Source organism: Dipodomys spectabilis, unplaced genomic scaffold (assembly GCF_019054845.1).
Source record: "Dipodomys spectabilis isolate Male_0828 unplaced genomic scaffold, ASM1905484v1 ptg000599l, whole genome shotgun sequence".
NCBI lineage: Eukaryota > Metazoa > Chordata > Mammalia > Rodentia > Heteromyidae > Dipodomys > Dipodomys spectabilis.
Genome location: NW_024871276.1, coordinates 996620 through 1009278, shown reverse-complemented (window position 1 = coordinate 1009278; position 12659 = coordinate 996620). Strand labels below are relative to the sequence as shown.

At 42.3% G+C, this 12659-nt stretch overlaps 1 protein-coding gene across 1 annotated transcript in view; it reads left to right on the top strand.

The window, feature by feature from the left end:
- The window catches only part of Ext2 (exostosin glycosyltransferase 2), a 121787-nt gene that overhangs the window by 9692 nt on the left and 99436 nt on the right, over nt 1-12659 (top strand). The window contains exons 4-6 of the mRNA XM_042671092.1: nt 2055-2171; nt 9914-10109; nt 12404-12543. Of these exons, the coding sequence (XP_042527026.1) occupies nt 2055-2171; nt 9914-10109; nt 12404-12543 (453 nt within the window). The remainder of the gene's footprint in view (nt 1-2054; nt 2172-9913; nt 10110-12403; nt 12544-12659) is intronic.

Genomic DNA, 12659 nt, shown 5'->3' with positions numbered 1-12659 from the left:
CTGTAGTCAGTCTGGAAGCTCTGGGTGCCACAAATGTTGAGAACTCCTCCACTGATAGAATTATTGGTCTTTCACAGGTGTGATCATCATCCTAATATTTTCTCAGCCACACGTTTTCTGTTCAGCCTCTGGAACTGATCTCTGATTTAGGGATCCATAATAGGAAAACAGAATGTGCTGCTGAGAAATTCACTTTTCAGTCAATGTGAAACATGTGTTCTGTAAAGCCAGGGTGCTTGTGATCTTAGCTCCATGACCATGCTATGGAAAGCTTGGCAGCAGAGGCTGAGACAGTCAGTGGTTGTCTGTGAGTAGCAGGGCTGGTGTGAGGTGAGTTTGACTAATGGCACTTTCTAAGGTAGCAAATGGAGATTGCATGTGTGCTCTGTGACACAGGCATTCTCAGACACCATATTCTCTTGCTGCTGCTGCTTAATACCTAAACCCCTTCTCTCCCCCCTCCCTCCCAAACAAAGTAACAAGATTGAGGCCACAGGGACAGAATAACAGAATCAAAGAAAAGGTTGATGTGATGTGTGCCTGGTACCTTTCTTTCCACATGCATTCCCCCTCTCCTCTGGGGCTGGGGTGTAAGAGCCTAATCAGCCACAGCCCTGGCTTACCTGGACAGCTTGGTGCCTGTCTACAGTATCCATGTCTGTTTCTCTGCACAAGGGCCATAGGCCTGTGTGGAGTCTGCTTGCCTTCATAGCCATGGAACCTACCCAAGAGTTCATGCTGGATGGATTCAGGACTGCATGCTAATCAGGAAAAATCAGACCGTATGTTGGTACTAAGGATTGTCATTACATGTCAGAAGTAGGCTGGCAGCTGGAGAGGTTTTTAGCCTTCACATTACCTCACTCGCCAGTTCTTAGTTTCATAAAGCTTAAACAAACAGAGTGGGATTTTCAGAGGTGGTTGAAATATCTTTGAACTTAAACTGGTCATGTTAGAAGAGAATGTAGGTTGTCATCAGGGCAGGGAGCACATTGGTAGCAATCAGTATTGCAACAAATGTGGTTTCTCAGTCCAGACATTTTGGCTCAGTTTACAGCATGTACAACTGGCAAAACTGCTCCAGAGAATGGCATCTATGGTCTTGGGCCCTCTGGGACAGAGTAATAGGGAAAGGTGGTGTGATGGACACCTGCTTCCTCTCTCTGATGAAGTGTCATTGCATTACTTGTGGATCCAATTAGAACAATATGCTGACTGTTTTCTAATTACGAAGAGGAAAAACTAGAGTATGCAATGTGCAAGGGCAGACTAAAGTCTACTTCCTGGATTCTACTTCCTGCACAAGGTATTGGGTTGATAAGACCGAGTTGCTGTGATTGACACAGGGCTCCAGATGACAGAAGAGGACCTGCTAGGCAGAGATTGTAGAGGTGGGCCTAATGCGATTCAAGGTTTGATACTCAGTCACCTCTGTTCTCCATGCCTAGTATCTCCAAGGTTCCAGGCAGAGGGTGGAAAATGACTGCCCCAGCCTGTTTTGCCTTGCAGGCCTGCTATTATTCCTGTTGCTGTGAATCTGTTTAATAAAGTATGACTCTGGAAGGAGGTGAGTGGGATCTGAAGCAGAGGGGTTCTTCACAGTGTCCCTGGGCTATGATGTATTTAAAAAAAGATGAGAAAGTGGGCTGGGAAGGTGGCTCAGTGGTAGAGTGCTTGCCTTGCATGCATGAGGCCCTGGGTTCGATTCCTCAGCACCACATAAGCAAAAAGAAAAAAGCTGGAAGTGGCGCTGTGGCTCAAGTGGTAGAGCACTAGCCTTAAGCTGAAGAGCTGAGGGACAGCGCCCAGGCCCAGAGTTCAGGCCCCACGACCAGACCCCCCCCCCCCAAAAAAAAAAAAAAAAAAAAGATGAGAAAGCAAGGAAAGACTTTTAAGACCCAGGAGTAGGCTGATAATTTCAAGAAAGGAAGCAGCTGATGTGCATTATCTGTTACTGTTCTTATAAAGACTCAGTAATTCCTATCCCTTCCACAGATTCATGAGATTGGGAACCTTCTTTCCTTCTCATCATTTGACAAGTCTTTTGCTTTCAGGGCACTGTTGGCTGGAGGTGGCTTTTCTACATGGACGTACCGGCAAGGCTATGATGTCAGCATCCCAGTCTACAGTCCATTGTCAGCTGAGGTGGCTCTTCCAGAGAAAGGACCAGGGTAAGAACACTGTCACCACCACCAGTGTGCCTTTACAGAGTCTGTGGGGGTGCTGGTGAGGCCTAGCATGGGAGTATGCCAGTAACCAAGGCATGGTTTTCATGAGTATACTATTTGTCTCACTGCACCCTATCAGTTAACTCCCAGGGCTGCCCACTAAGTTTTCCAAACTAGGAATCTGTAGCATCCTTAATTCCTTCTTCCTTACTTCTTATATCAAAATAGTAAGTCCTATTGATTCTGTGCTGAGAATACTCCTTACATCTATCTGCTCCCTCTCCTCTGCTGTTGCCTTGTCCTAGGCTACTGCCATCTCCCTAAATAACATTCTGTTGAGTGTCCCTGCCTTTAGTCTGGCTACTGGACTGGTCTTTGAACAAAGAATAAAAGCCCCACATCCCTGAAATGACTGTCAAGTCCCAATGTCGTCTGACTACCCATCTCCATTGCCAGACTTCTCTCTGAGAATGTATTGCTTTTGGTTCTTAGCTCTCTACATCTTTTCTGGCTATGAATGTTCTCTGTTGCCTGGAAATCTTTCTCCTCATCTTAATCAGCCTTACATTGTGCTCATCCTTTAGGTTTCAACTTGAAACTGCTTTCTTGGGGGTGGGTGGGGTGTACATTCTTCACTCTGGACAGGCTACTTTGCCTTAGCTCATGTATCAGGCTGCCATTTTCCTGGAGTGACACTCATTATGCCCTGGCATCATTACTTGCTGACAGCCTGTCATCTTTGGACTCTGGGTTTTGTCACTGCAATGAAGCAGGGGCCAGGTCTACTTTTTACTGTCATAGTGTGTCTGACACATAGTTGGCTTATAGTTTAATATGCAGGATAAGTGAAAAGAGCCAGTAGGGTGGGTGGGGCAGGGTTTTTTCCCCTAACTTTTTATTTTTCCTCTGTATTGGTTTAAGCTGTTGCTATTGGCTCACACTTTTAATCCTAGTTACTCAGGAGGCTGAGATCTGAGGAAGTTCCAGGCCAGCCCAGACAGGAAAGTCTGTTAGACTCTTAGTTTACTAGCAAAAAGCTGTGAGTGGAGATGTTGTTCAAGTAGTAGAGTGGCCAGCCTTGAGCAAAAAAGCAAGGGTAAAAAAGAGTGTGAGACCCTGAGTTCAAGCCCCAGTAGTGGCACAGTGGAGAGTATTCAGTGAGCTTTAAATAAACATGGTTATAATAAAATTATTCTTCTATGAGAAGTAAAGGTAAGAAGGTGACTGAAATCCCAACACTAAAATGTCTTACCAGGTGACATTTAAAATCCATTCATACTATTTGGTGGTAGAAATGGTTTAAAGCCAGCCTGGGTAGGAGAGTCCATGAGACTCTTATCTCCAATCCACCAGAAAACTGTGGCTCAAGTGGTAGAGTGCTTGCCTTGAGCTGAAGAGCTCAAGGATAGTGCCCAGGCCGAGTTCAAGCCCCACCAAAGAAAAGAAAAAAAAAAGAAAAGAAAACAGGCCGGGCACTGCTGGCTCATGCATGTAATCCTAGCTACTCAGGAGGCTGAGATCTGAGGATTGCAGTTCAAAGCCAGCTGGGGCAGGAAAATCCGTGAAACTCTTATCTCCAATAAACCACCAGAAAACCGGAAGTGGCGCTGTAGCTCAAGTGGTAGAGCATTAGCCTTGAGCTGAGGAGCTGAGGGACAGGGTTCAGGCCCAGAGTTCAAGCCCCACGACCAACAAAAAACAAACAAACAAAAAACAAAAAAAAGAAAGAAAAGAAAACAAAAGAATCTCAAGGAAATAGAACCATTTTCTGAACATCCTAGACTTTGAGAAGTAACACCATTCTCTCCTACATGTGTTCTTCCTTGTGGCCTGACACCAAAATCTGAAGCTAACTGTAGTCACTTGTGTAGCTGATGATATTTGGTCATTGTACAAAGCCAAGGTCAGAAATTTTTTATACCTTTAGGTAAGTGCAAAGAAAGACTGGATGACTCTTGGACTTGTAACTTATTTCATCATCCTAAATAGGTTTCCCATTAATAAAGTCCCAGAGTTGACTTAATTTATTGCTTTAAAAATTGTAATTAATCCACTTTTTTTTGAGACAGTAGCACAAGTTGGCCTGCAACTTAGGATCCTCCTCCTCTCCCTCCTCCTCCTCTTCCTCCTCCTCTTCCTCCTCCTCTTCCTCCTCCTCTTCCTCCTCCTCCTTCTTTTTTTTTTTTTTGTTGGTCATGGGGCCTGAACTCTGGACCTGGGTACTGTCCCTCAGCTCTTCAGCTCAAGGCTAGCACTCTACCACTTGAGCCATAGCACCACGTCTGGATTTTTCTGCTTATGTGGTGCTGAGGAATCGAACCCAGGGCCTCATGCATGCAAGGCAAGCACTCTACCACGGAGCCACCTTCCCAGTCCCCATGCCCAGCTTTGTTTGTTTGTTTGTTTTTGGTCAGTCATGGGGCTTGACCTCTGGGCCTGAGAGCTGTCCCTCAGCTCTTCAGCTCAAGGCTAGCACTATACTGCTTGAGCCACAGTGCCTTCTAGTTTTCTGGTGGTTTATTGGAGATAAGAGTTTCACGGACTTTCCTGCCCCGGCTGGCTTTGAACCACAATCCTCAGATCTCAGCCTCCTGATTAACTAGGATTACAGGTGTGAGCCACTGGCACCCGGTTCATGCCCAGCTTTTAAAATGAATTTTTGAAATAGTTTCTTACTATGTTGGCTAGGCTAACCTTGAACTTATAATTATCTTTCTTTTACTTCCCAAGAGCTGGTATGCCAATGTTCCTGACCCAGATTCACAGTTTTATAAAGTGTGCAGATCAGTAGTGTTTAGTATATTCACAAAGTTGTACACCTACCATTAATATTACTATCCAATTCTAGAACATTTTTGTTACTCTAAAAAATGTTATCTCAGCATCAACTACCATAGGATGGTCTTGGTTCCAGTGTTTCATATACTGATTTCCTTTTGGATTCTCAGTTCTAATCTTGTTGCATATATGGCTTTCCTTAAGCCAGTCCCATACTGGCTTGATTATTAAAGCTTTGCACCAATTTTGAAATAGGTTAATGTGAATTCTTTGACTTTGTAACTTTTCCAATGTTTTACTGCTGTTCTGAGTCTTTTGTTTTTTAACTGTTTCTTTTATACTATTATTTAAAATAAGTACAATTAAAAAAATATAAACTCCTTGTGCTTGAACTCCTAAAGTACAAAGCTCATGCAAACTTACAAATGGAGTAATAAAATACCTACAAAATTAATGGTATACTAACATAGTTGAATTCTATCCATGTGGGTTCATTGGGTTTGGTAAGCCAATGTTGTTTCATGTTGAGTGGTAATATAATTTACCTGCCATGTTTTCTCTTTGAACCAATAGGATTTTTCCCTTTTTATAGCACATTGAAACAGCATTTATCTATATCTGTTGCAGGTACAAGATTCGTATGCTTGAGACTAGCTACTATGAAAAATTTTCAGTAGAGAGCTGTTTTTAAATTTTTTACAGTGAACATAATGCCTGTCAGTCACCTAGATTCTATGCATTTTGCTATACTTGGTTTATATGATTCTTATTTTAAATATAAATCATTAGCCTCTTCTCATTAGCCCACTAAATATGTACTTGGACATTATTTTCTTTGCTGTAACTGAGCACCACAGGCAGAATACTTTATAAAGAATAAAGGTTTATTTGTCTCATGGCTCTGATGCCTGGGATGTTCAAGATCAGCAGCTGTATCTGATGAGGTCCTTGCTGCGGGGATCTTCTGCAGGTTCCCAATGGTGTGCATGATGAGACAGAATATTCTAGCTTAGGCTTCTTATAAAGCCATTGTCCCATTGGATTAGGATCCCATTCTTATGGCCTCATTTAACTATAATTACTGCCAGAGATCCTATCTCTAAATATCATGGTTGAATTAAGTTTCTACTTTCTTACTCCTTCACAGTAGGGATTCAATTTCAACTTGAAGAGTTTTAGTGGGAATATTTCAACCATAGCAGACACGGATTTTTTAAATTCATTATTGTGAGCAAAAATATGCCTTTACTATTTTTAAAATAATCAAAATGAAAATACAAAAATAATCCTTATGGAGTATGCTACTGAGGAAAATTATATATTTAGCTCAATGTCCTGTTTTGAAGCTAGAGTTCCACAAATTGAGAAAGGGTAATCTCAGTGAGCCAGCTGGTGCCCTCTGGGGCAGTGCAGATTTCTCTCATGTGCTGAGGATCTTAATTTGGCCTGTTTATGTTGCATGAAATGTGAGATATGAATAAAAAGTAGAAAAATTTTCTCCTTAGCTTGCTGCTTCTGTGAGCATTTATTTAAATCAGTGTGTGATAAATGATTTTTTTTTTTTTTTACCATTTTTCTTTTTTTCCCTGAAGTTGTTCTGAAATATGTTCCACTTGGGTTCATGCCAAACCTTGATTGAAGGCCTGTATGTGTCAAGTATTAAGCTAGGAGGTGATGCTCAACAGGAGGAGAGGGAACTTCAGCTGGGTTCGACCAGGATGCTTGGCAAAACATAGACTTTTTGACTGTCGTGACTAAGGGAGTATAGACAGTGCCTGCAGTGTCTGTGATTTGCAAGACATCAGAGGACTGTGTGGAATTTGCTTTAGCCTGAGTTGTGATTGAGCACTGTGAAAGGATGCAAAGCACAGTCTGGAAGGGGAGAGGTGCATGGAGTGATGTCCAGGGGAACCAGCCTGAGTGCCCAAGTATCCTCTTTTGTGGAGCCACACAGGACATGCAGCACATGAGAAATGTTGTTAAACAGAACAGCTTGCAGACTCAGAACAATGGTTTTTGTAGGGAGCTGATGGCATTTGGCTCTCTCTTCTTGGCATAGCTAGAACTCCAGACTCCCACATAGCAGGACAGGGCTCTACATAAGCCATCTTGTTGGCACAATTTGGGCACAGTGAGCCTTACTTACTACTTCTGGGGATTATGTGAACCTTCCCGAAGTCTAAGTTTTCAGATGCCAGTTAAGAAGCCAATATTATAAACAAGGCTTTCAAAGGACAGTAGTCAGGCCTGCCACACTAACTCTTCTGCACAGACCAGCAAGTGCAGCAAAGAGCGACTGGGTCCAGATGTCAGAATTATTACGACTAGAGTCTGTGGCCAGATGGAGAGTCTGTGAAGATCACTCCATCGGGCAGCTTAGCTGCTGTGGGCCTTTCTGGCTTAGGTACACCTTTCTTTTAGCCACTTGTACTAAACTCTTGTTATGATCTAATCTCTAGCATAATCTAGTTCTTTTCTGTTGGTTTAGGACTTCTTTAATTCCCTCCAGATTTAATCCAGGGAAGAAAATCCTGAAAAGACTTAGTGAAAATGAAGGTGAGCCCACCCCATGGAACAATGAAGATCATTTTTAGATAATTTCACAGGTTTAAACTGTTAGGTTGGTGGTATTTTGTAGTAATTTGATCTCTCTCATTTTTATGTATAACTATTCTGAATTTAAGATCTTTAACTTGATCACTTAAAGTTTTAGTTAGTTTTTAAAGTTCTGTGGTTCAATAACTTGGTAAGATACCACCTAATCTTCAGAGTAACCCAGAAGAGGTTAGGACCCACTGCACATGGCCCTTCCTCTGCTGGCCAGTGGATAGATTTCTGCATTGAGACCTGGGCCTGTGCTCACTGCAGCCCTGCCAGCTTGAAGTCAAGCTCTGGAGTGTGGTGTTATTTTTAAAAGGAACATTCTTTTTCTGCCCTCTGAAAACAAAGGACAACAGAAATGGAAAGGCAGGAGCTTGGAGGAGGAGGATGCAGGTTAGGCCTCAAGCACCATGTTGGGTTTCTTGCCCTTTGTGAGACTTGCATCTCAGGGAATTCCCACATCTCCCAAGGACAGCCCAAAGTAGCAAGTACTCTGTTTTATTTTTACTTTATGTCTCTCTCAATCCTTTTAAAATGGGAAGCCAAGGCTTGTTGCTATTGATAGCTTCTTCTCACAGTTCTTGTTGGTCCCAACTAGAATTCTTGCCATTTTCTTTCTTAAATGAACTAAATTAGGAGTTTACAGCCATTTCTATTGAGGGAGACTTCAAGTTCTCAGCATAATTTTAAAATATTTTTTTATTGTAAAAATACTGTACAGAGAGGTTACAGTTACATGAGTTAAGGTAATGAGTACGTTTCCTTTCGGGCATTGTTACCTCCTCCGCATAATTTTTTTAACCTTAGATATTAGCTCCACTGGGAGAAAATAGGAAAATCATAGCTAGTAATTTTAGGTTTTGAAAGGAAAACAAATCCACCTGAACTGAAATGGGCATTCTCCATTAGCCACCTATGAGGTCAAGGAAGGCCAGCATGTGTGTGTGGGAACTAGTTAGATTCTAGTTCACATCTATATAGTTGTTCTGGAGCCGGAGCTTTGGTACAGTGAGATCTAGTGTTCCTGGTTATTGAGCATCTGAAACAGAACTTTGTTTCTTAGCATTGAACTCTGACCCTGAATCTGTCTTTTCTGAGTTCTTTGAGGATCAACACATTAACATCTGTACTTATTTCTGAATCTGCATAGACCAACATTTTTACTGCATCCATGTATATCAAGTGCATGAATTTGTGTTAGTATCTGTAGGTTTTCCAGCTCTGCAGGGCATTCTGATTCTGCCTACTCCTATGATGTACAGTTTTATACAGCTTAATGCACCCTCTGTGTGTAATCCGGTAGTGCTGCTCATGTGCCTGTCCCAGCACTGCTGCACGGGGGTCAAGCCCTCCACATACGAGTGCTTGGGGGACATTTATGATTCAAACCATAACAGTTGCCCTGGTTGGCCTTGGAGACCTTAGTTTAGCAGTCCTCCTGCCTCTGCCTCCTGATCTATACTTAGAAATCCTTTTTTTATTCCATTTTCCTTGAAGCAGCCTTGCCATCCATATTTTGAGACTGATTCCATGCTTTGGAAATCAGAAGTTTTTACTTCTGATTTTCAACTTCTTATACTGTCTGTTTAGCCTTAATGATGGGGACACTTTTCCCAGAGCCTCTCCATGGCATAGGAATGCCACTTGCCAAGCTGTCAATCATGTGGATTCCCTCTCCCCTGTTTGAAGAATGCAGCCAAACTGTTTCTTTTAGATCTGAGACTCAGATTTTAACTAAAGATAACACTGATGTTCTATCTGAAGAATCATCAACTAGTCACATTCCCTTTCTCTCTATACATACTCAGATTTATATATGCTCTTCATTCTTATCATCATGAGTATTTAATTCACATTAAGAACTTTTACTAAGCTAGGCCCTTGTGGCTCACACCTGTAATCCTGTAAACCAGCCTGGGCAAGACACTTATTTCCAGTTAACAACCAGAAAAGCCAAAAGTAGAACTTTGGCTCATGTGGTCGATTGCTAGCCTTGAGCACAAAAGCTTAGAGACAGTGCCTGGGCCCCAAGTTCAAGTGCCATGACTAGTGCACATGCAAGCACGTGTGCGCATGCTTATACACACACATGTACAAACTTTTCTTGAAACTATGATGATGTAATATTTTCAGAATACAAGTGAACTATACATTATTTTCTTATAGCATGTAATGTTTTAAATATTCAATAATGCTATGTAGTATAATTTCTAAGAAAAAAATCAGTTCTGGTGAGCAAACACTTGTCATAAATTCAGTATTTTCTAAGTTTTTTCTAAATTTTCTAAGTATTTTCTAAGTTCAGTTTTCTAACTTGACTAACATACCAGGTGCAGTTTTTCAGTTTCCTTCTTATTCCTTTGTAGTCCCCGGCGATACTTTCTCCTGTCCTCTCAGATGGCACTCCATCCTGAATACAGAGAGGAGCTAGAAGCCCTCCAGAACAAACATAGAGAGTCAGTGTTGGTTCTCAACAAATGCACGAATCTCTCAGAGGGCGTCCTTTCTGTCCGCAAGCGCTGCCACAGCCACCAGGTCTTCGATTACCCCCAGGTGTTGCAGGTGAGTATTGTTTATAACCTTTCTTTCCCAGGGTAAAACTCCTGGCAGCAGGAGTTATTTTCCACATGCACCCTGGGACTGTTGTCCAAGGGAGGGCACAATGCAGTGTTGCACATTACTGCAGTTCTTCTGCTACCACATGGGTACCTGGCATACTATGTTCATGGAAGCTGTTTGGACAGAGTACAAGTATGATGTACTGCATGAATGATCATACTTGTACTTCAGAAACTCAGATCGGATAAGTTCATAGGAAGTCATATTAGAAAAAGCAGACACATGTATTTTATGTTTACCCCTGATTCATGGGCCAATCCAAAAAAATGCTCTCCCTTCTAGTGGCAGCTTGTATCTCTGGACCACAGTAGCCCATCACTTTCCTTGGAACTAGAGAGGTATTTGGGTTTTGGGTGGATTTGTCCCCCTTAGCATATCCTGCCAGGAGCATATCCTTCACTTATACTATGGGCTGGCCATCCTCCATTACCAAAGGTGAAGCAATGCTCTGGGAATATTTTATAGGCAAGATTTTTGATATTGCAAGGAGATGGAGTTCAGAAAAGGAGAATTGGAGTTTAGTTCACTTAAATATTTAAAATGCAGACAGGTTAGTTGAAAGAGAAATATCAAGAAGCTGGTGTGAATTTTTTTGTTGTTGTTAACCCCAGTAAGCTGGTCCATACTGAGATTGTTAAAATACTTTCTCTCAAGAAGTGCAACTTCTCTCTTTGGAATGTCTGACTGATAACAGTGGTGATAGGAGCAGGAGAATTTATAGTAACCTTTGTCTAGACAGGAAAAGTGGTTATCACATGTGTGTTCACATCTGGACTTGACTTCTCAGTTGGGCAGAACTGTCCACCTACACCTCAGGCACCATATCAGATACTCTTCCTCCATTCCTATTGCTTCTCTTCTTTATCGCCAGAGGACTTAGGGACATTAAGCCCTTCCCTCCCTCCCTCCCTTTTTTCTTCTCTGATTTCCTCCCTTCGTTCCTCCCTCTTTCTGTTCCTTTATGTCTTTTTTTTTTCTTTTTTCCAGGTAGGATCTCACTCAGTAGCCCAGGCTGACCTTGAACTTTTGATCCTCCTGCCTCAGTCTCCTGAGTACTTGGGTTACAGGTATACACCACCACACCTAGCTTCTTTTTTTGACATTAAGCATTTGATCATATTTTATTTATTTTAAGTAATTTATTATTTTTTTGTGTGTGCTGGTCCTAGGGCTTGAACTCAAGGGCTAGGTGCCGCTTCTGAGCTTTTTTGCTCAAGGCTATTGCTCTACCACTTGAGCCACAGTTGTACTTTAAGCTTTTTGCTGGTTAATTGGTGATAAGAGTCTCAGGGGCTTTTCTGTCCAGGCTGGCTTCAAATTGCAATCCTCAGATCTCAGACTCTTCTGTAGCTAGGATTACAGATGTGAGCCACCAGCACCTGGTACCAAGCACTGCTTTTTGCTGATTAATCAGAGAGAGAGCATGTCATGGCGTTTTCTGCTTATACTGACTTTGAACTGTGATCCTGAAATCTGAGCCTTTTGAGAAGCTAGGATTACAGGTGTGAGCCACCAGTGCCTGGCTCTTGATGCTTTTTCAAAGGCACTACATCCTTAAGGGAATATCTTCTAGATGCTTTGGGGACTAGGGAGACCTTCCCTTTGGATGTCTTCTTGAGAGCCCAGTATTCCTGCTACAGGTGGGCTGAGGTCAGTGCTGTGAGTCATGTTCAGAAGAGGTTCCATGCTGTGTTTCCATAATATACTGGCGCTAGAAGAAAACAGATTGTAGGAGGTCAGGTGGTGGCCTATTTAGAGGAAGACTTGCACATTTTTTTTCTTTTTTAAAGTACTGAGGTTTGAACTAAGAGCTTCATGTTTGCTTAACTGGTGTTCTACCATGTGAGTCATGCCTCTAGCCCTGCTTTTTGCTGGTTATTTTGGAGATGAGGCCCTGGCTGGCCTTCAACTGTAACCTTTGGGATCTTAGCCTCTGAGTAGCTAGGATTACAGGCAGGAGTCATTGGTGCTCAGCTTAGATGTTGTTTTGAACATGTGCAGAATGCTAGCTCTGATGGCATTGGAGTGACAGTAAAGATTCAAATAGGAAGCATTGCATCCAGTTATGCTTTTCATGCTTTACAGTTGCAAACTGTTGTCTTTTGGCATTTGTGTCAAAATGCCTCAAGACTGCTTGGTGTTAAGCCTTGGAGAGAACTTCCTGATCTGCAGGGATCCAAGTAAGTGGCACAGCGGTCCTGGTTTGTAACCCTCAACTTGCTCTTGTGTTCCTGCAGGAAGCTACTTTCTGTGTGGTCCTTCGTGGAGCTCGGCTGGGCCAGGCGGTACTGAGCGATGTGTTACAAGCTGGCTGTGTCCCAGTTGTCATTGCAGACTCGTATATCCTGCCCTTCTCAGAAGTTCTTGACTGGAAGAGGTGAGTATTACTGTCTAATTACCTTAGCTAGTGGTTTTTCTAGTATTAGAAATAAAAAGCCATTCAGGTATTTGTAATACATACTTAGTTTAAGAACTGTATATTGTGCTTTAAAA